We start from the raw sequence: 24,432 nt of genomic DNA on the forward strand, positions 1-24,432 counted from the left end.
TCACATACACGTGTCCCTAGGCTACGAGGTCGGGTCAAATCTCCCGTCATCACTTCCTTTTGAGTCCCTTTATATGAGTTAATAATAGAACAACACTTTCTAGTTTCTCTTGCTTCAAGTTCCCTTTCTCTTGAACACACATGGTCAATACTTCATTAACTAGCCATTTTGAGCCTCATATGTGTTGTAGGAAATTAATCTTGAATGGCCCAAATTCAATAGGCAACGAGTTGAGTGTGAAATAGGTAAGGAAATTTTCTAATATCTTGACCTCTAGGGATTTCAATTGAATGCCAAACCTCTTATTTCCATATTGTGCTCGTACATACCTCTATTCCAAATATATTTCATTGAGAGTAGCTTGTTTATTAGAGTGCTGGACAATACCTTTTTTGAGCTTACAATTGATCATCAACGGAATTTAAGAATTTAAATTTAGAACACTCAAGGATGAAATCCCAAATGTGCTTTGCTATACGAGTCCCTTGATCATTAAACTTAAACAGTTTGCATGCTCCTCACTTCTCATATAGTTCATTTTCTTGACTTGTACTAGAATGTAAGGCTGTGTTTGGTTTGAAGGAAAAAGTAGGGAAAGGAAGAAAAGGTAGGGAAACCTTTACAAACCAAACATAGCCTAAAGGGACGATTCATTATTTGTCATTTGTCTACACGGAACACAATGCCCTCTATCCAGTCCACCCTAATGCTAACACAACTTCCTCTTTCCATTTTGGAATGTTATTGTCATTCAAATTGGGATGCAAATGAGTGCACCAGTAGTAGTATTAAAGGCTATGAATTGAAACATTACCATAATAATATAGAGATTAGAATATGTACCAATGTTAATAATTCTAGATGCAAGTTATAGTGTCATTATAACTTTCCTGTGGGCCAAGGTTGCAACACATTATTATTTTGCTCAATAACTTTTGGGGCCATTTACTAGACCACCCCCTATAATTTCATAGATTTACTAGACCACCCCTTATATTTTGCAACCTATTTACCTAGTTGACCTTTCATTAAGAACTCTTTGTTTTGTCATCTGAAAATAGTAACATGATCACTTAAATTAAGTGAAAAATGTTTAAAGGCATGGACCCATGGTTGTTTATTACCCCTAAACTGAGTGGAAAATGTTCAAGGGTATGGATCTACGGTTGTTTATTTTAAAAGTACCCCTAACACTTATTTGCATAGAAAACAAAATTGACCAAATAGAGAAAATAGAGTGGTTTGTCAATGTTTTACTGGGTGCAAAAATGGCATTTTTGTTTTTAGTTTATTTTGATCAAATTTATTTGAATGGCTGTTAGGGTTCAAACTGTCATTTTCCACTTTCATCTAATGGAAGGCCGATTAAGTAAATAGATTATAAAATAAAGAAGATGTTTTAGTAAAATACAAATTATAGGATAGGTTTTAGTAAATTCATGAAACTATCGGGGGTATTTTAGTAAATGACCCTAACTTTCATAATGAGACCAATAAATTCATGATATTAAGTAAAAGAAAATTTTATATTCGTGGGCATTTAGAAACATATCCAATTTAATAACAAGTTCACTGTCACATCCCGATTGAGCTATGAAATATGGTATACTCCCTAGGCCAGGTTATCACACTCCATAACTAAATCATAACCTTAAATTTCATTTACGAAAATTATGTTGTCATCACTTAAGATGTTGTGGATACTCAACAATGAATCAGACCGTACATGATTCAAACTGCAAAACAATTCTGATTCAAAATATTAATGAATGAGATTCTAATTCAAGGGTCCAAGCAACAACTTAGGGTCCATTTATGCCCAGCAGAATGGGCCCAACAAAGTCTTTAATAAAAGTAAATGGGTCAAAACAACATTGTGTAACAATATATGCAAATCAAAAAACATACAAAATGGGTTGATTACTAATTGGACCCAACGATAGATATGGGATGGAAAAACTAAATTGTATATATAGAGTTGGGCCCACCAAAAAGCTAAATATGCACATAACAAAAGAAAATTCATCAAATATGCTAAAACCTTTAAAACAATAATATGGAAAAGTTGTAATAAAATTATTGTCAAAATATGCTAAAACCTTTAAAACAATGCCCAAATCAATTCAGAATTTCATGAAATACTGTCAAAAGACTATAGGAAAAAACTGAGTAGACCATTCCAATTCCACCAGCAAACCAAATGGACCCTAAGATTATTTTTATTTGCATATGTTCACATATATTAATAGCAATCTGGTAAGTCATGCTATGCCTTCATTTTTATTTATTTAATCGAGTCATGTGACTCGTGCCTTAAAAATTATTAATGCAAGTAAAGTAAACTTTGTAAAATAATATTTTTATTTCCATAAGTAATGAATACATTGTTATTTACTGTAAATTGTTTTTGAGAATGTTATTTAGTGTAAATTAAATCACTAATAAATATCTTAGAGAAATATATAATCTTAATTAAAATATATGGGATCCACTAGAATCTTTAAGATACATAATAGGCAATTCATAAATTTTAATTATTATGATAACTAGTCTGTTTTTTTTTTACTTTATTGTTTTTATAAATTAACAAAAAAAATCGAAAGAAACATCTTTCCAACATAAATCCATCTTATGCTTTGATATCAGGACAAGCAGTCCGAATCCAGCTACCCACAGTTCTAGCCTAGAGCTGTAACATTGAAGTCAAATACCTAGGCTTTTCTTGAAAAACTAAAAACATTCAATCCAATTATGCGCTAGACTGAAATCAAGACCATTTGAACAGAGGTTGGCAAAGGACTAATGTACCCTTGGGTTGTTTTTGTTTTGAAACAAAAGAGTGGAAACAGAGATAATTTTCTAATTCTATGCTGCCCGAAAAAGTGATTGTTTACCAATTTCTTTTCTGGTACAAGATTGGTGAAACACTTGGAACATAAAACAAAGTTCCTGATCAGATCATAATACAAGGATAGACCATAATAACCAACAAAAAGACTCAAGGATTAAAAGCATAGATAGATATGATAATCTAACCCCCCCGCCCCCCAAAAAAAAAATGGCAGCTGGTGGTTCAAGCATCGATTGTGACAAAGAATCTGAGACATTCTCAGTTCTAAACAATAATAATAGGTTTGTAATAACGATAGAATGGTATTATACAAACCCTGAATAGAATGAATATCAACTGTTAACAAAACATCTCTCGCCAATTTAATTGATTCACGTCATTGATACCAAACACAACACGTAGCAACCGCAAGACATTCTCAAGGCCCCAAATTCACTAACAGCCAAGACAACATAGTTGGCCCTTGGCTAGGTTTGAAAGACCACCTAAGACGATTAGAAATAGTGGAACGACCTCCAACACTACCGAATAGCTTAAATGCTGAACTAACAACCCATCTAATGAGCAACTTTTGGTTTAATACCTGTAAAATCAGAATGCTTAGACAAACAAACTAGTACTAGGGAAATGGGAAATATGTATTAGGATTTAGGAGAGAATGCCAAGAAAAGTACTGATTACTGAAAGCACCTATAACGATATTAAATCTAGTTGCTGTTGACACTTAACAAACACCAACATGCTTCCCAAGAATATTGGACCCAAACATGAAAGAAAACTAGGTCTCAAAACTGAAATCCCAACGGCTTACGACCCACTGGTCAATTCATTAATTCTATTAGTCATTTGACTTGCTTCCACTTTGATACCATCCCCCAAACTTTTGGACGTATTCTTGTCTTGTTTGATCATTGATGTTCCTAAATGTTTGAGTCCTACATTTTAGGCTCTTGCCCTCTTGTTGCTGCAAGCTGGGCACTTATATTGCTTGATATGTTCAGCCCTTGCAGGAGTGATCTTCACACATTTTCCATGAAACCATCTCTCGCACACGTCACAGCAGATCCAGAATTCATCATTGGCATAGTTGTCCCCACAGGCTCCACAGAGTGTAGCCCCTTGTTCATCATCCTCTTCTTCACCGCTTTCATCCTCATCTTTTGGGGCTGGAGGCATCTTCGAAACTTTTGACTGTGATTCAGATTGCCGGGGTTGCTGGAAAAAACAGCCAAATATAAGAAAGGTGAGGCACCTTATATACAGGCAGCTGAAATTTAACATCTTAAAAAAAAAAAGGACGGAAATTGATCCTACCATCTTCCCAACAGATTTATTTTTGCTACTGCTGTTGGGGGTGGCAGCCGATTTTTCTCTTGGTTGCTTCTTGGCAACCCCGGTCACAACTTCAAATATCGTTGGCAGGTCATTCATCATTTGGAAGAGCCTCTTCCTGAAATTGCAATTATAGTCAAAAGAGCCTTACCTGGAATATAAAAGAATTTTGATATGGTCTATAATCCAAAACATTAAAAAAGCAGAAGATATACAGTCCCAAGGTTTGAGTGAGTTTTCTGAATTTTTATAGATCAAAATGAGCAAATTGAAGCTACAAATAATCTTTTCTAAACTTTTATCCCCAAATCATTTCTGGAGCTCCTAAGTGTAAATTGTGTTGCTTTAACTAGGCTACAATTAGGCCATTGTTTTGGAGAAAAAGACCGAAGGGAGCATTATTATCTCCATTAAAGAGCAAGCATTGGTGATCTGTTCTGACATGAATTCAAACTTCTCAGATTCGATTCTAAAGCCTTGAATGTGTTCACATCAGTTTTACAGATATGAGAAATTTCCAATAGTTTAAAAACACAATCTCATTGGGATCTTGGGTATAATTGGTTAAAGCTGGTTTTCTTTCTGCTCTTTCCGACACAAGCAACAAAGTCTTTGGGGTTATTCTTCCTTGGTGGTCAAGATTCTTTGTAATCAATTTACAAAGAATTGAGCAAAGAAGGATACACCATAGAAAAGGAAAATAAAATGTCGGGTTAGGTCGATATGCCAGACTAAACAGGAGTCCTTATTGTGTATAAATCCTATTGTTATTCACCAAAAAAATGTAGAATAAGGCTAGGCTATCAATTAAGAATGTGCCAGCATTAATTTACAATTTAAGGGGATTAGGTAGGACCCTACATTTTCATGCCAATGAAAACCACTATCAATGTAGTGAAAATTCCTACCGAGTAGTTTTCCATTCTTTGAATTTAAGGGGATTGGGAGATTTTGGAATGATTTAGAGCTGGAAATATGTCTAATTGGAAGATTCTTAGATTTGATCCAAAAGTAGAGTTCGTTGCAGAATGGATTCCCCAAGAATGGTATTTAGGTGTCATATTGAGGTGGAAACAATTTGAGGGGACCATTTGTTCTGCCTACAGATCAAAGAGGATGCTTTGATCTGTCTACAATTGGGAATGATCCCATCAACACTCTGGAGTTTCAGACTGATTTGAGGTTGAAGCAATAGCCCACTCTCTGTATGTGTAGGGGTAAGGCTGCATACATCTGCCCCTTGGGAACCTCATGCACTGGGTTTCCCTTATTGAAGTGGAACCAACTTGAGGGGACTATTTGTTCTGCCTACAGAGCAAAGAGGATGCTTTATCTGTCCACAATTGGGAATGGTCGCATCAACACTCCCTGGAGTTTCAGACTGATTGATGGTCTACATTGGCTAACTGCATTAGAAATGATAAGTTCACAAGAATGGTTTTGATTATCATTGTATGTATTCCCCTTCATACATGGTGTATCCAAATTTTCTAGTAATAAAAGATGCATGTGGCTGCTTCATAGAAGTTGACACAAGAAATATCAATTGAAAATTCAATAGGCATGCAAGGATACTTGTAGAGATATCTAACATGATTTTAATTCCACTTGATGACAATTTGTTGCTTGCAGGGGAGAAATATGAACTAAGAATGCTGCTTGAATGCAAAGATCTTGTGGTGGAACAATCCAACGAAAATAATGATGGAAAAGATGAACAGGTAAGATAGTTGGAAGTTGAAGATGATCAGTTGGCTACCAATCAGAGCATTATGGGTATCTAAAGTTTAAAAGTACAATGCATGGAAGTTGTTTCTCCCAAGGATTCTGTTAGCTATAATAGAGGAGTTAACAAAAAAAGGTTATCAGTGGCTCTAGCAAGATGTCCTAAAAAAATGGACTAGAATGGGGCAGAGGAATTGTTGATGCTTCTCCAGGAGGTGGGTAATGGGTATCATTATGGGCAAGAAATAAACTCATTCTATAATAGGGTCGAGGGAAAGGACATTTATTAGGCAAGAGGGCATTGCTTCAAAGATATGTCTTAGTGGAGTTGGCCATAAAAAGGAAGATATCCAAGGGGCTCAACTGGATTTGGGTTATTATGCAATACCCGCAAGTCCAATCTTCTTCTTGTCATTGCAGGATAGAAGGGATGACCAGCTACTAAAGGTAACAGTCAATATTAAGGGATCAATAAAACCAGAAAATCATCTCAAGATCAGAAAGACTCATCTCAAGCCACTGATGAAGTAAAGGTAGTATGAGACAGTCAAAGAATGAATCCTATACTAAGGGTAGGGAAAGAACTTTAGTCCCTTCCCTTGCTTCTAATTCTAATGGTTTTTCTTTGTTTGGGTGCAAATGAAGCACTCCAAATGTAGCTTAGCTTATTATCTTCTTCAATATTCACTTTGCCAAACAAAAGAGGAAGAATCATGTGGAGGTGCACAAAAGCAGCAACTATTTGGACAAAATATGGGAAAAGAGAAATGCAAGAATATTCAAGGTGGAAGAGAGAAGGAAGGAGGCAATAATTGAGCATATCACAGCTAGGCAGGATTGGATTCAAGAACTAAAATATTGATACAATATGCCAAATACGGGGTGTATCATATTAGTATTGGTGTACCTAGATATGCTTAGACACACTGATACATGAGTTTTTGAAATATTTAAAATGTCTCAGACCTCTTCCCCAACCCCCTACTATTATAAATTAAAAAAAAAAAAACAAAAAGACCAATACCCCATGTTTGGCATCGGGCACATCGATATTTTAATCCTTCATAGGATTAAAGCATTGGACAACTTTTCACCTTTCTCAACAGATGATATTGTTAATGGAGGAAGGCGGCAAGAACCTCGTTAAAAAAAAGAAAAAAAAAATTGACTCATAGGGAATGGACATCACCAAAGAAGATTTCATAAAACTAAATTTTAATGGTAGCAGCCTTGCGAATCCAAGGTCTTAAGGGTGGGTGGTGTCTGTAGGGATGAAGAAGGTCATGCAATTGCAACTATATAAGGCTGGCTACATGAATCCTGTTTTGCGATAATTCCAGTCTATGCAATGTCATATCCGTTAAATTATTGGCACTTGTATCAGAAGGGGGTGAAGAGATGAAGGACTCAAATTAGGAAGCACAAGAGAATTGAACTAGAAGCACAAGGAGTCCAAATCCTCTCATCCAAAATAGCAAGGTTGACACAAACCTCCTACAAATAATGAACCAAACTAATTGATGAAGGGATCTCAAAATCCCTTAGGCCCCACCTAAAGCCCAAGTTCCAATCTAGCACAAAAGGGGAAAGGGAGAAACAGTAGGAAATGGGTTTGTTTTTCAGGCAAGAGATGGTATAGAGGTCAGGATATTTATTCTTAAGAGGACAATCACCCCACCAAAGATCCTCCTAGAAGTTCATCATCATCATCTAAGCCTTGTCCCATCATAACCCTAGTTTTTTTAGGCAAAAAAAATTAAAATTCATTAAAAGGTAACAAAGCACAATCACCCAAACAAAGGAGAAAAAAGTATAAAAAAAAACACATATAATACATCAAACCCCCACATCCAACACCAAAGAGGACCAAAATCCAATCCCAAATGAAACTCTTGATACACCCAAAAAATTCTGGAAGAATAAAGATTCAATCCAAAAATCTATTCTTAATAATTCACCAAAACTTTTCTTTGTTTTGGTGCTTAAAATCATTTCTTAGTACTTCCACCCAAGTCCTTTTCAGTCTTCCCTTAGCTCTCTGAGACCCTTCAAATTGTAAAAAATCACTTTTTCTAACAGGTATTGTAGAAGACCTTCCATGCACGTGACCAAACCATCTCAATCTACTTTCTCTCAGTTTAGCATTGGATGATCATTTTCAGCCTAGCCCTGCCCAGCCCAAAAAATTCCAGGCTTGGCACTGCACGTGACCACACTGATTTTCTTGACATGTTTCTTAACTGCCCAACACTCTGCTCCATTCAACATAGCTGGACTTACAAAGTGTTTTGTAGAATTTTACTTTTAGCTAAAGTGGTATTCACCGATCACATAAGACTCTAGATGCACCCCTCCATTTTACCATCCTGCCCTATTCTATGGGTGACATCCTCCTTAATCTCTCCAGTCCTAACTGTACCTTTGTTTGCACTCCTACAGTTATTAAATTTACATTGCGTATATTCTGTTTTTGTCCTACTTATTTTGAAACTTTTTGTTTCTAAAGCACTTGTCCATAAACCTACTCTTGCATTCAATTCTTCACTAATTACATCAATTAATACTATGATATCAGCAAACATTAGGCACCATGGGACCAAGTGTAAAACCTTGACAAAGACCCATTATAACTGTAAATCTGATGTCTCTCCCACAGGAGTCATAACAATGATTTTTGCACCATCATAAATATTATTAAGTAAATCCAAATGCTTATTTGGGCTCCTTTTCTTTCCAAATCCCACCATGTTACCACATTAGGGATATCATACGCTCTCTAGACCAATGAATACCATATGAAGATTTCTCCTCTTCTCCCTAAACTTTTCTATCAACTGTCTTAATAGGAAGATGGCTTTCCTGGCTGATATAACCCAAATTAGGGACTATCATGTTGTAACCTTCCCAAACCTCATGACATATGAATCTCAAGCAACAATAAAGCAAACTTGCAATGGCCTTCCATGGGAAGCCCACGTTGTTCTTGTAGCTAAACCAGCATCCAAGACATTTGCATGAATACCATAGATGTTACCAATTACTTTGTGCCCAAGTTTGTTATTGGCAAAGGTAACCTCCAAAGCCATTTGCCCATGAGAATCATCTTCATTTTCATCAAATTACCGACACCCAAACCAATACTTTTCTGTGTTCACACACTATAGCCCAACTTATTAAGTAACCCTTTTTGTTCTTCCCTAGTTCACACAGGACATCACTTATTGTTTTATACAACCCATGGGCAACCAATGCTGGAATTTTGAAAACTAAAAGGGAATAGACCGGGAGGTTAGCTAATGTGGATCTTATCAAAGTAGTTCTTCAACCTAAAGATATATAGGATCTATTGCAGCTTATAAGCTTATTTGTTTTTAACCTATATATGACAAGGTCCCAAAAGCCTTTCAACCTAGGGTTTATAATAATAGTAGACATTATTAAACTAAATTACTCATTGTGTGGTTTTATATATTAAACTAAGTCACTTGATCGATTGAAGACTCCAAAATTCAAAACCTAAACCAACAAAGCAACAAAGAACTTGGAAGATTTTATCCTATCAACACATAAGATCAACCAAGGCATGTCTTCTTCTTTTTCTAGGTCAAAAATAGGGGCTTTACCATTTCTCCTTTTTTATTTTCTAAGTTTTTGCACCATCATAATATCCTTAATTATGTCCACTCATCAAAAAATATATTTTCTGAGCTCTGTTTTCTTTCTTCTTTTTCTTCTCATGAATTTGCTGATTTTCTATGTTTTGATAGCCCATCAAATATATTTGCAAATGAATTAGCACACCCCTTAACGCACTGCAATCTCACTTCCATACCCTGAGTCAGCCACTTGAAGAGTCTTTGTTCATTAAGATAAGGCCACATACCCTCATCCTCCGTCCCTAACCAACCTATCACCACTTTTGAGCCTCCTTCGATGATCAATCTGTTAATTCTTAATTCCTTAGCCCTTTTGCACCCTCCACCACAACCATAACCTTGGCCTGGAGTGAGTCCCCAATTCCAGTCAGACTTGAAAAACATAGTAATGACTACGCCTTCCCCTGTCCTGAAAACTCCACCAATCCCTGAAGGCCCAGGGTTTCCTTTACTGCTGCCATCAAAATTCAACTCCATGAAACCTAAACATGGAGGATTCCCTGAAAGAAGAGACATTTCTACCTGGGGATGATTCTCACATTTCCTTCCAAGCATTCAACAAAACCACTGTAGGAAAATTGTCAAATAGGTCCACTGATTTTATCCAGCTAACCACCCTAGCAATAATCACCTCAATAATTACCACTCTATTTCTCTCCTTTGCTGCAAAAGTTCTTTGGTTTCTTCCTCCCAAACTGTACAGAAAACTGCAGCTCTTAGGCATCTCCACAGATCATTCTTTCCTTCTTCTTAGTCCAACTACTAGCAAAAGAGTCAAAAGAGGCTTTGCACATTGGTGAGGAGCCCACCTGCGACCAAACAGAGAAAAAAAACAATCCCAAATAGAAGAAACAAAGAGGCAGGAGATCAGTAAGTGGTGGCAGGATCCACCATTGGCCTTGCAGAGAAAGCACCAGTTAGGGGATAAGCACCAAAAAGACTTTCTTTGAAGTAGAATGCAAGTGTTGATTATTTTCGAGAACATCTCCCAACAAAGAGCCCCAACCTGTGAGGGACTGGTTTACCCCAAACTTCCTTAACAAGAAGAGGCTGCCTAAGGTTATTAGAAGGTTGAATTAAGGCTTTGAAAAAAGAGGCACAAAACAAGGGACCAGAAGGGGAGAGGGTCCAAATCCGAGAGTCCAATTTAGAAGGTTCCGATATTTCTTTTGATGAATTTGTAACATTGCCAAGACATTGTCTAACTCCAAATCTCTAAGTCCCCACCAAAACCCCAAATCCCATTCTACCTTAAGACCCAAGCCCAAAGAAGACAAGAAAGTGAAAACATACTCATTTTTATAGTAGGATATGGCAGATAAAGAAGGAAATTGTTGTTTTAAAGGTGAATTGCCCAAAGATGGAAAATGTTCTTTTAAAAGTGAATTCCCCACCCAAACATGTTCCCAAATCTTAACCAAGTTTCCAAAACATAGATTATACCTAACAAAAGATAGAAAGGCAGGAAGGATGGCATGTATGGACTTCCAAGGTGCCACATTGGTTGCTTGAGCCAATACTCCTGCATCCCAAACCCCAGTTGCCAGCCCACAAATTCTTAATATCACCTTTTCCCATAGTTTAACCCCATCCATCAGCAACCTCCATAGCCATTTCCCTAACAAAGCTAAATTCCTCTTCTTAATGTCCCCACTACCTAAACCACCAAAGCCCTACTCTTACTTACAACTTCCCACTTAACCTTGTGGTCTCTTCTTTCCTCTCCCAGTTCCCACAAAAAAAATCTCTCATTAACTTCTCGAGACATTTACAAACCCTAACTAGCATTTTGAACACCGACAAGAAGTAGACAAGCAAATTGGCCAAGATTGACTTGGTTAGAGTGATCATACCACCCAAAGAAAGAATGCTTCTCTTCCAAGAAGCTAATCTCTTTGTAAACCTGCCCACCACCGGGTTCTAGAAACTTACATTTCCCAAGTCGTCTCCCAAGGGTAATCCTAAGTATTTCATTGACCACTAGGAGACTTCACAGTCCAAAATTGGTGCACACTTTGACACCTCTCCTCCACCCATATTTATCCCCACCACACTACTTTTACTAAAATTGATTTTCAACCTTGACATCTCAAATAGATGAACCACCAACTTCAAATTCCTTACCCATTTGAGATTACCACCTCACAAAATAATATTGTATCTGAGTAGGGATATTGAGGTGAAGTACAGATAGGTGAAGAGAAGTGCTAACTCAATTGCTGATGGGTTAGCCAAGCAAAGGGCGTTTAGGGAATCACTGTTTTGGGCTACTTTTTAGCTTCTTTGTTTGTTTTTTGTTGTTGGGGAGTTGAGATAGTTTACCCCCCCCCCTTTGTAATTAAAGTTTCACAAAACTTATTCATTAATAAAGCTTATTGTTATTGATAAAAAAAAAAAGATAATATTGTATCGTCAACAAATTATAAATGGGTGATAGGCACTCTATCCCTTCCCACCCTCCACCCTCTCACTAGGTCCCTCGACTCTACTCTCTGAATTAAAATTCCAAGGACATCAGCCACTAGGGTAAATAGAAAAGGAGAAAGAGGATCCCATTGCCTAATTCCTATTATACCATCCCATTAACCAAAATTGAGTAGAGGCATGTACTAATACAACCTCAAATCCACTTACACCACCTGTCTTAGAAACCATAACTTCTCATTACCTCCAACTAGAAGTCCCAGTCCACTAGGTGGCTTTCTCCAAATCAAGTTTACAAAGTAACCACTTTGTTCCAAACCTTTTAAATTCCTTCACACTCTCATTAGCAATTAGGATTTGATCACTAATTTGCCTAATCTTAACAAAAGTTCCTTGGATTGGGGAGATAATGACAGGTAACACTAATCTAACTCTCTGAAACAGCACCTCTAAAATGATCTCATACATACTATTTACTAAGCCAGTGGGTCTAAAATCGTTAGGATGGGATGTCCCCTTCTTTTTTATTCATTTTCCACCACTAAAACAAGGGGGTTTTGAATTTAAAACCCTGATTATTTATATAATCATACTCTATAAGTATAAAAGTGCTCCATGATTTCAATTATCGAAATTATAATCACTCTACAATAATCCATGGATCCATATCCCAAATTAGATTGAAAGTGAATTCTATAATTGAAACCAAATGCATCCTCAATTTTCACTTAAATACAATTATGAATGAAATATCGAACTCATGCTTACAAGCAGTTTCAACTAGATTTTCTTTTCAAATCTTCCAATCTACCATGAAGAAATGCCAGTATATAGGGAATTGGAGTAAGGATTAAAGGTTATTTTATGATCAAATCCATCACCTAGGCAATACCCAAGTAACCAGGCCCTCCCCGGTCGCCTAGCTTCACCTTGGTGCCTTAACAACTATGATTTTCATTCACTAAATCCAATTATGAATAAACTATCAAATCCATGCTTGCATTTCAACTAGTTCCAAAACTTCCCTTCTACCATTGTCCCATGGAGACATGTCAGTATATAGGGAATTGGCCTCGAGATACATCTCCCAGGCAACACCTAAGATAACTAGGAACTCCCTAGTCACCTAGCTTATCCTTGGGAATTAGGATGAGCTGAAAACTATACATGTATAACTGGCTGTGGAACCACATCATGCATAAATGCTAATTGAGAGAGGGAGAGAGTGGTTGTGGGCCATATGAATTTAATGACTGCCATGGGATGTTATCATTGGTTCCAAAGCCCACTATACAGCCATTGTGTTCAGCTAATCCCATCTCTCTCCTTGGTTCCTTGCAACTATGCTTTTTCATTCACTAGTAAATTGCAGGAACAAGAAGTTTATACCTAGATTAGTGATGGAGATGATAACCCTACTTGAGGAAATTGCAAGAGAACCATTTATATCTTTAAAAATCTCCATACCCCCAACCAAGCCAATATAGAAGGCCTAGATTGGCCCACCCTGAAAGTCGTACAAGGGCATCATACCATGAAGGATACTTGAGCATTTTAGTGCAAATTCAACGTCCAATAACATATCCAACCATGTCTAAGTAACATAGGCCATCCTTAGTAGGTACAGCTAGGGAATCGAGACCCAAAGGTTTTTCTAAGGGATTCTTTCAAGACTGTTGGGAGATTATAAAGAATGATCTAATGGAGGTCTTTAGAAAATACAATGATAGGATCATTAAGATGTTTTTTTGATAAAACTCAACCGATTGGTGACAAAGCAAAAAACATCTGAGTGTAGCTCTAGACTCAAAAAAGTTAGAATTTTCTTTTCCATCCTATTTTTGAACTATTTGAATATCTGAAAAGAGAATATTTTACATATTTACCCCTACGAATTTATGATTTTTGTAGATGAAGATAAAAAATAAGGAAAAGATAGAAAGAAAATGGTTTACAAAAAGCACTAGCTCAACCAAACAAAAATAAGCAAAAAAGAGGGGTGGTGTGAGAGAGGTAGGACTTTACTTTGCGTAAGAATAAAAGACTTGAGCATTTCTTTTTCCCTTTCAAAAAAAAAAGAATAAAAGACATGGGCATTCCTATCATAGAATAAAGTCAATTTTGGAATAAAAAGTTCCAAAACACCTCTTAGTGCACTAAGAGCCTTATCGTTTGTTTTGAAGTCTGACATCAAAAAGTGCAATAATTACATTAAGAGGTATATTGGTATTAGTGAACTTTTCTTTCCTCTGAACTCTGGATGTAGAGAATGTTGTTCTGAATTCTGAAAATTATAAAATATCCATTTTGACCCCATATATGAGAGTTTTTATGTCTTTTTGGGGGTATCATTGGAAAACAAAAAAGTTGTATGATTGCACTTTATGTCTCTGGACACTTAGGATATGTACATAACAAGTGCAACCAAAGACACGAAGAAGAATAGAAAAAAGATCATTGTCCAGATGAAGAAGACTAAAGGGAGACTTAAACCCTAAAACCCTGGATGGCATACGGTTTATAAGATAGGTAGCAGTAAAAACAACATCACCTCAAAATTTTGTAGGGACATGTGAGGCAAATAAAATACTTCTTGCAACTTCAACAATATGTCTATTTTTTCTTTCAGCAACTCCATTCTGTTCTGGGGTCCTAACACAAGAGCTTTGATGAATAACCCCTAAATTAGTGAGATAGCAGGTCAGGTTTTTCTCAAAATATTCTTTTGCATCAGATCTGAAAATTTTAATTCTGGTATCAAACTGGGTTAGGATAAATTCATGGAATTGCCTCACAAATCTGAGAACTTCATCACGGGACTTCATCAAAAATATCCAAGTGAACCGAGAAAAGTCATTAATGAACAAGATAAAATATTTGTAGCCACCCATAGAAGGTAAGTGATAAGGTCCCTACACATCAGAGTGCACAATATTAAAAGGAGAAGAAGATCTTTTATTACTCAGAGGATAACTGTTTCTACAATGTTTTTCCAGATTGTTCATGGCACTATCCAAGAGTATCCAACAGATATATTCCATTCGCCTCACAGTCACTCTCAATCACCTTCTGAGGCAAGAAAAGCACAAGAGCCTTTTAGTGCCTGAGGCACAGCAAGAAGTGTGCAAGGGCTGTTATGAAGGCTGAAGCAACAAGCAAGGCGCAAAAGTTTGAAAAAGAAAATCATAAAAAAATCAAAATGGAAAAAAAAGCAGCTATACATTAAAAAACATGAAAATTTGAATCTTAAAAGAAATAAAATGTTTTAAAAAGCCTATTGGCACATATTAAATTGATAGACAGAACATGAAAACCATATTCTAAGTGAAATGTGGAAGTGAAAGCAAATATGTGGATTGTACCAAAGTTCTTTGAGCATTTAACAATTCATGTACAGCTTTCAATCTATTTATTTACCTCCTAGGTGCATCACTTCAAGTAGCTGCTGTGATGTTAAACGTCTTGCACTACAATCCTAGTAGATTGGCCCTTCATCTCCATAAAAGCCACTTGAGGTAAGCCCAAACAAGTCCATGCTGAGGACTGGGCCCCTCAACCTTAATCTTTAACCCATATATATAAAGATACTAGTTTTGTCATTTTAGTCATAAAGCATTCCATTTTAGGATCAGGGATCAAATATTAGTTGCACTATTGTTGCCCCTTTAGTGGAAACTTGGCCATTTAAGATCCTATTTACAAGAACTAAGGCTTTTGAGTATTTGAAAGGTCTTTGTGTTTGTTTTTTAAAAGTTAATAGAGCAATGCTAGTTTGCCAATAATAATTATCAAAAGAAATGCTAGTGTGCCAATAACAGTAAAAGGTAACTAAGTAGTTGATAAGCCATTGCAAAAGTGTAAAACACAAAAGAATCCAAAAAAAAAGACAACTTTAAAAAGGTGAACACCTGGACTGATGCACAAGACACACCAAGCATGTTCCTTTTGAAAACATGTTCCTTTCGAAAAGGCTGCACCTGGGTTCAGGTGAGGCATATGCCTTTTAAAACACTGAAACTACCCAACTTCTTTGGCCTACAAATCCATCCCCGTTTAACCAAGTGATATTTCCTCCCATTTCCATCTCCAGCACATTAAAATTTAAAAATTCCTTTAAATCACCTCAACCAATTCTGCCAAAGTTACTGCAGTTGTTAATAGAAAGGTACATTAGGCAAAATACTTCTAATTAATTTATCATGCATCAAGTGATAGCTGTCTAATTTTTTTTTTGATGAATAGTGATAGCTATCTAATTTTCCACCCTGTCGATCTATCATCAATTCTATTCAAAACAGGTTCGCCACATTGATGTTGGCGATGCTTTCACTCTTATTGGCAAACCCAAATAAGTTAAACGAAATTATCCAATTCAACATTCTAAAGTGGCAAAACATTTTTTAGCAGATCATTCCCAATCTATTCAACTCTGAGCATCACACCCTTGGACAGATTGGCTTTCAAACCTGACAACTCAAATCTCCTCAATATTGCCCTAAGGTTCAGCACTAGCACCTCCACCAATGCCTCAAGAAAAACAAGTATAGCATATACTGAAAGATGTGAAACCGAAGGTCAATTTGAGCCCACACGGAAACAACTTATCATGGCCATTTCAACCCCTCAAATTCAGCATAGCACTCAACACTACCACCACTGATACAAATAATAAAGAGAAAATGAACCCCCTTGCCTCAAACCTCAAGAAGACTGAAAGAAACCTGTAGATATTCCATTAATAAGTACTAAAAAAGGAAACTAAAGATATGTAAACAGAGGCTCTCACTCTCTCAGAGAAATGGTGAACAAGGTGGTTGACAAATGCTTCTTGGAGGGCTTTAAAGTGGTGAGAAGAGGGGTGACGTTGCTTGAATATGCATAGACACTTTATTTTTCGCAAAGGCAACAAGAGCACATGAAGAGCATTCATATGATTCTTACACTTATTTAATCTGTTTTCTCCTTTATTTTATTTGTTCCAGGATTAATCTCAGGTTGTATTACATGGTATCAGAGCACCATTGAAGACCAAGGATTGATCTTGATCTGTTTGTTTCTTCTCTTCTGTGCATCAAAGAGGAAGTTCAGAGTTGCTGCAGGTGGGAACTGAAGGAATATATGCATAGGGACAGTGTTGGAGTAAGTTTTATTCTGGGTTAAGTCCCTTTACTTGGCAGTTCGAAGAGGGCTAGGTTTTGTGATGGTTATAAGGACAGATGATTTAAGTGAAGTTGAGTAGTGAAAACTGTACTGTGGGCAAAACCAGTTGAAGCATTTCTCGCCAGGAAAGGTAAGGTAAAATATATTAGGGAATCAAAACCTGAAATTGACTCTAACAATTATAATGAATGGGAGCAAGAGAATGCTCAGATTATGACATGGTTATGGGACAACATGGAGGCACAAATTAGTGCCAATCTCATGTTCCTAGGTACAGCCAATGAAATTTGGGAATATGTGAGACAATTTATCAATAACTAGGTACAGCCAATCTCATGTGACAAGAATTTGTCATCTGTACAAAGGTTATATTCTTCTTCAACAAGGTGATAAAAGTGTTAAAGAGTATTTTTTCCACCCTTCATAACCTTTTTATTTAAACAATAACTCTGAAAAGATTTCATTAATTAGAAAACTTTAGGATACAACAAGAAGTTGTGAAAGAAATCAGCTTTAGTAAGCTGACCCGAGACAGAATTTTCCACCCTTCATAACCTAAAGAATGAGATGAATGTATATCAGCCTCTATCTACTGATTTGAAGGTATTTTTATCTGGCATGAATTCTCAATGTGAGCCTATTCATACTCAAATATTAGGAAGTAGCGATCTCCCTTCTCTTTCTAATCTCTTCTCGTGTTAGGGGAGTCTCCACCATACATAATGAGATTCCATCAACTGGAAGGTCTGCCTTGGCTGTGACCAAAAGAGCTAGCAAGGGAGGACATGGCAGAGGTGGTAATGCAAGAGGTGTAGGTTGTGGACCTAGAGGCGGATATGGTGAAAGTTTCCAAAATACTGATTTGGGTCATTGCGGTGGTAGAGATGCTGGAAGTTTTCGTGGTAAAGGTGGTTATGGACATGGAATCCCACATGAACGCACTTAATGTGGACTTGATACTATTAATTTTTGCTATGATTTGCATAAACCAATCCACATGGACAAATCGGTTGGTAAGGGTCAATCTAGTAGTCATGTGACTCAAACAGATGATCAAGGTATTGGAATTTGGAAATGAAAAGGGGATGATTTCTAATACTTGAGAAGAGTGAGAAACTTCATCAATCGTCTTCTTCCAGAACACTACTGCCCTTGCGAAATCAGGTATAGCTTATCTTTCTACTCATTCGAAGTCCAATTATTGGGTTATAGACTCTGGAGTCTGGAGTTTCAAATCACATGACTGGATCAACAGTCATGTTTGTTTCTTTTTCTCCTCCAACATCACAGATTGTCCTTGGCCAATGGTACCACATCCTTGATTTAAGATACTGACAATGTTAGTTCAGATCTTAACGTATCTTCAATTTTATATGTTCCTATGTCCCCATTCAGCCTTATGTCTCATTTTGTCATGTCTGTTGTGTTTTTCAAGATCTCAAGATGGGAAGGATAATTGGTGGAGAGCATGAAGCAAGAGGACTATAATATTTTGATAGTGGTGGTTCATAGAAAGCTCAACAAAATGAATTAGAAAATCAACTATCCTAACCTCAAATGGCATAAACTAGCTTTTAGTTTCAAAAACAATACTATAAAAGAAAAGCATGTGGGAGCAGCTGCTCCCACACAAGAAAGTACACCTAAATACCACTTAGCAAGCATGTCTCTTACACTCTCAACCACCTTACAAACATAAAAGGTTTTTGTGGGTGTTTGGCATTGCGGTGTTTTAAGTCTCGACTACCTGAATCATACCAATATACATTTAAAAAATAGGAAAGCAAAGTGTTTTTGGCACATAAAACAGTATACAATTGCTTATTGTAGTTTAAACACATAAGCCACCAGGCACTACATAAGACAACCAAGGAAATGCACTCCCCAACCCAACATAAAGAACAGTAAATACATTTGAACTCAAATCTGCCCAACCAAACATGATTTTGGTACTATATAGTCAAAACACCTACATGGCACTTACATGGACTCCAAATGAAAATACAACACCACCATCCGAAACACCCCCTTTGTTAGTCAAAATAAAGTGAACCCATCTCAACTTCAAAGTTGTACCACTAGTACTTCTTTGTCCTGGATTAGTATCATGCCATGAGATTATGTTTCATATTGTACCAAGTTTCAATGCTTTGGTAAATAAAGATATTCACAAGAACCATTGCCCATGCCTTAAATATACAATAACAATTAAATGCCAGGAGAACATAATCATCATCAAAGGATAAATGTTTAAATATAACAATCGAAAAAGGATTAATGTTCAAATAATTTACTGCAATTTAGGTACTAAGCAAAAACAGCCTGTCTCCATCTATTCTTTACAATAACTAGAAGCCTCCTCTCAAATCAATACCCAGAGGATCTTTGTGGATATTTAAGTGATTTGGAGGTACAAGCCCCTTCTAGGTTGGGATCCCTGGCATCGTAGACACAGTATAGGCTGATTTTGAGGTTCTCTATTTTGGGAGACAAATTAGGAGAACATAATCATCATCAAAGGATAAATGTTTAAATATAACAATCGAAAAAGGATTAATGTTCAAATAATTTACTGCAATTTAGGTACTAAGCAAAAACAGCCTGTCTCCATCTATTCTTTACAATAACTAGAAGCCTCCTCTCAAATCAATACCCAGAGGATCTTTGTGGATATTTAAGTGATTTGGAGGTACAAGCCCCTTCTAGGTTGGGATCCCTGGCATCGTAGACACAGTATAGGCTGATTTTGAGGTTCTCTATTTTGGGAGACAAATTAATTAAAAATTATTCTTTAACTGTTTTTTATCATATTCCCTCTTATCTATGTATTGTTTCTATAGTTGGTCCTTTTTTTCCTTTCCTAAAATATTTCCATCATCTATCAGCATTGGCATGCATCACCCAGGAAATAGACAGGGGCGAAAGATATATCAATTGCCAAAATATGAAAATGAAAGCATATTGAAAGCTAACACTTGCTTATTACAAAATTTTACACCAAAAAAATTGTCCAAAGAGAATATTGCTACAACAACAAGAACTATAAGAGAAAAACAAAGGTTGACAATAGACCTGACTAATGACTAGAACCATCAAGCCTTGATCTTCTTTAGAATTACAACTTACAAGGTTAGAGATCTAATCACAATACTACTAACAAAACATAGAAATTCAAAAGCAAAGTACAAATGAGATGTATAAAGGAAAATAGCATAAAATTATCAATATGACTCAAACAACAAACCGTACCTATCATTCTTGTCAAATCCAAAGCGTGCTCCAAAATAGAATGCAACAGCAAGCAACCATGCATCACTGTGAACTGCAACTAGGGATAACCAATCCTTCTCTTGCATCCCATCCCTAGCAAAATTTATCCCCAATGCTGGCTCAGGAAGTTCAGGAGGTACCTCCTCAGCAGGAAGGTTAACTTCCCAAGTTTCATTTGGAAATCCATACAGACACAAATTCTCCTTCTCTGCGAGCAAACCACAAATATCTTCAGCCATAATTTGCATCTATGTGACACAACACCAACTAACCAGAAAAAAACTCATTTTTACCAACATACAAACTTATCTATAGTAAGCCAAACTACAATGTATAATAACCACTTGAATGTAATAAATAACAAATGGGGAAGTTATATCCCGAAGTCAATTCCTCCCTTTCCATTCCCATAATATCATCAAGTTGAGGATGAGGTCCCAACTCTGGCCTTAAAGTTATCACAAATAACAAGAGCATCTTGACATGGTCCATTTTGTGAGGAAATCAATTCATGTTTGGGCTAATGCAATGCACATGCCATTGAACCAGTAATATACTAAAACAGAGAATCTCTAAAGGATAGTAAAACATTGAAAACTAATGAAAACTTTAGAACTTTGGATTCTTAGAACCAGCATGAAAGACAGGCACATAGAAGAGGAAACTAGTTATAAAATGTTACATCTTAAAAATGGTTAATCCATCACAGAATATTTTAGTCAACTCACTTCAATAAACATTTAGGATCAACCACAAAAAAAAAACTATAATGTCAAATCAACATAAAAGCATTGTTATCAATGTAGTGAGGTGATTGCTGGTTATTTTGGCCTTTCTATGGAAAAGATATATGTTCTAAATTTAAGATATTGATTTAAGTTAATATAGACTACATCTAGGCAAGAAAAATAATGATATTGAACATTTAGTTTACAGGCTTTGTTGAAAACATAAAAAGTTAGGGCTATCCTAAAAGAGGGAATTACAGCCTTTGCTTTTCAAAGAAAGAGTGCAGCCTTGACTCTTTCGTGTCCCCTTTGTTTGTGGCAACTCCGTACCAGCAAATCACTCATTGGAAGGAAACTCGAAAGAATTCCTCCATTGCCTGCTTTTGTTTTATACCTTTTTTTCTCTTTCATATACCATCACCCAATCATGCCCATTGTGAATAATTAAAGCAATGGATATAACAAAATACAAACATATTCTATATTGTTTCAATTAATTAGAAATACAAATAAAAAAAACTATAAAGTAACCTTCTGATTGACTAGGATGACTAGTCATCAACTAGTCAACCTAGTCACCACTTGGTTGCCCTAGGCAACCGCATCATTTGTACCAACCAACTAGTTAGTAATGCAGTCGACTTGACCCTCTACTGACATGTTAGTTTATTAGGGTTGATGACTAGTTGACACATTCATAACAATAAATAAAAAGTAAGGATAAGAAGTAATGCAATTGACACAATTACAAATCATATAGCAAGAGATTAGGTCCACATGGAAGCTGTGGCATCCAACACAGACCCTTGGCGTTAAATTTTTAACCCTCTAGTCAGGGTCATCTTGGAAGGCTGAGTTGAAGATTCAGCTAAGCTGGTCCAGCGGCTTTGAAGCGCTCCAGATAAGCTACTCAAAGAGGCTGAAGCAGACAGCCCTTCAAATGACTGACTGACTCAAGATTTTTCACCAAACATAACTTATAGGCTGTCCATGTGGGGTCCACCTCAAAAAATCCAGAAGCCACTGCGCTTCGGCCCTCCCAAATGGGCACTCATATGGCAAGCTTCAGCCAAATGGACCATTGCCACAGGGAAACAGACAGCACTCTTTCTAGAAACTCTCTAAATCACTAAAAGTTCAATGGCATGTTGGACCAGAGAGCAAGCCCATTATACAATGGGCTGTAAAGCTGATATGATATGGGCACAGAAAATGTGACTAACATGTGATCTATGGTCTGCACTGGCCACATCATACCTCCATATGAAACTACTCTTAACCATTATTAAAGATTGACATAAAGATACAAATGTAGAAAAAGAAAGGTTGAGAAGATAATTTGGAACGTCAAAGTAATGTCATATATACCAAAAAGGAAAAGCAAACATGTGTACAGATAAAACAAATCCATCAATAATGTTAACTAGAAATATCCCATAACTCCCATATTTTAAACTCCATAGACCGCATCTAACTCACAATACACTGATTCATTACCTAGGTCCATCCACTTTGCTTTATATGCAATATATCCAAACCAAGCAGAAGATCCCAACCTTCAAATCTAAACCAAAAACCTTAGTGACTAAAAAAATAAAGTTGGAAGGTGTACATTCAACCCTATAGGACACATTTACAACACAAGAAAAAAAGTATCATCTATTTCCCAAAGAAATGAGGATATCGTTGACAAATAGCAACAGAAACAACAATAACAGGAAGAATGAAAAAAAAAAAAAAAAAGAATCCAGAGTTTCTGACAAATGCTGATTTCAGAATCAGAACTGAAGCACTCTTTCAGAAGATAAAAAAGAAGGGCAAGTATCTTTCAGGTGAACTTGTAAAAAGCTGCATATAAAAATGGGATGAAATTTTAGAAAACAAACAATAAAATGTGGGGAAAAATAAAGAAAAATAACAGGAGTGCGGGGGGCATTGCCAAGGAAAAGAACACAATGTCCAAGAGTTCAGCCATCAGACATCTCATCCAATCTGATAAAAACCACACAGAGTTAGAAGTCAAACGACAAATTACTTAAACAAAAAAAGGGGTAGAAAATTCAACAGAATTGGAACACAATAAAGCTAAGAAAACGTAAGCTGTTCACTTCACTACCAATTTAAATAAACGATATCATCGTCGTAACCAATATTCAAAGTAAAAACCTTGTCAGTTTGGAGATCAAGAAAAAAAGCTCACCAGGATCACATTGCTGATAGAACTTGTCCACTTCTGTAACAACGAATGGAACACAACAAAATCATCAAACCCAGAATCGAAGAACAAAATTAAAACAAAAAATAAAATAAAATAAAACTCTGCAACAACCCAAAAAGTTCAAACAAAGATAAGAGGTTCTTTTTTCAAGACTTGAGGAAAAGAGAGAGCGGGGGGAGGGTTTAAGACTATTTCGAAAGTGGAAACCAACCAGTAGTAAGAGCCTTGATCATCCCAGCGCGTCTGCCTCTGAAATCCCTGTAAACCTCTTCAACTGTTCGAGGAGCAGGAGGCCCCGCATTACCTTCCATTTCCCAAAAAACCCACACGAAAAAAAAAAGAAAAAACAAAAAAGTAATAAAATCTGAACCAGAAAATAAAAATGAATACAAAGCTATATAATATATAGGAAAGAAAAGAAACAGAGGAACAAAGATCTCGAAGCTCCAATGGCGGTGAGAAAGAGACCCAGAGGATGGCGAAGCAGACAAACAGAGGGAAAATTAGGGTTTTGCTCGGGTCGCTCTAGAAAGAGGATAGAGGAAGGGAAAAGTGGACTAGGGCTTTTTCTCTATTCATCTTGGAATTCTGGGTTTTTGAAAGAATGACTGAATTTTGCTCAGCTTCTCCTTCCTTCCCCCCTCTTCAATTGAAATTATGAGAATCAGACGACGAGAAGGAGCGGAACCGGAAACAAAGAGTAATAATAATAAATAAATAAATAAATAATAGGCATTTAAAGGCTGTAGGGGAAGCTCAGAATGACTTGGGCTCCTTCCCCTTTCCCATTTGGTTACTTACTTGATCTATATCTCTTTTATTTATATTTATCTTATTTATTTTTATTTAATTATTTATTTCCACTATTTTTATTTATATAATAGAAATAGAAATAGATACTAGATTTCTGTAATTAACAAAATAAAATAAAATATTAAAATGTGATGATCTTAATCTCAACAGTGTATGTTGTCATGGAAATAAAAGGGAAAAAAGGTTTTGTCTATGTTCAGTTGGATTCAAGGCTTCACATTGAATAAGAATGGGAGGAGCACTTGAACAGCTGTG

The 24,432-nt window shown here is 36.4% G+C and overlaps 1 protein-coding gene across 1 annotated transcript; it reads right to left on the reverse strand.

The window, feature by feature from the left end:
* Positions 1–3,471: 3,471 nt before the first annotated feature.
* LOC104593892 (PHD finger protein Alfin1) lies at positions 3,472–24,432 on the reverse strand. Its single transcript, XM_010253962.3, has 5 exons — positions 23,576–24,432; positions 23,347–23,379; positions 20,398–20,626; positions 4,166–4,301; positions 3,472–4,066 (listed from the first exon to the last, which is right to left on the reverse strand). The coding sequence occupies exons 1-5, from the start codon at positions 23,673–23,675 to the stop codon at positions 3,794–3,796; spliced, it is 771 nt and encodes a 256-aa protein (XP_010252264.1). The 5' UTR covers positions 23,676–24,432; the 3' UTR covers positions 3,472–3,793.

Source organism: Nelumbo nucifera, chromosome 5 (genome assembly GCF_055504915.1).
Source record: "Nelumbo nucifera cultivar China Antique chromosome 5, China Antique-T2T, whole genome shotgun sequence".
In the NCBI taxonomy this organism is placed as follows: Eukaryota; Viridiplantae; Streptophyta; class Magnoliopsida; order Proteales; family Nelumbonaceae; genus Nelumbo; species Nelumbo nucifera.

Excerpts from the sequence above, each read along its gene's own strand:
- LOC104593892 (XM_010253962.3), bottom strand. The coding sequence starts at position 23,675 with ATGGAAGGTAATGCGGGGCCTCCTGCTCCTCGAACAGTTGAAGAGGTT. Across the intron at positions 20,627-23,346 it reads CTATCAGCAATGTGATCCTG|AGAAGGAGAATTTGTGTCTG; the intron begins GTGAGCTTTTTT and ends GTTTGCTCGCAG. Across the intron at positions 4,302-20,397 it reads GGATTTGACAAGAATGATAG|GAAGAGGCTCTTCCAAATGA; the intron begins GTACGGTTTGTT and ends TTGCAATTTCAG.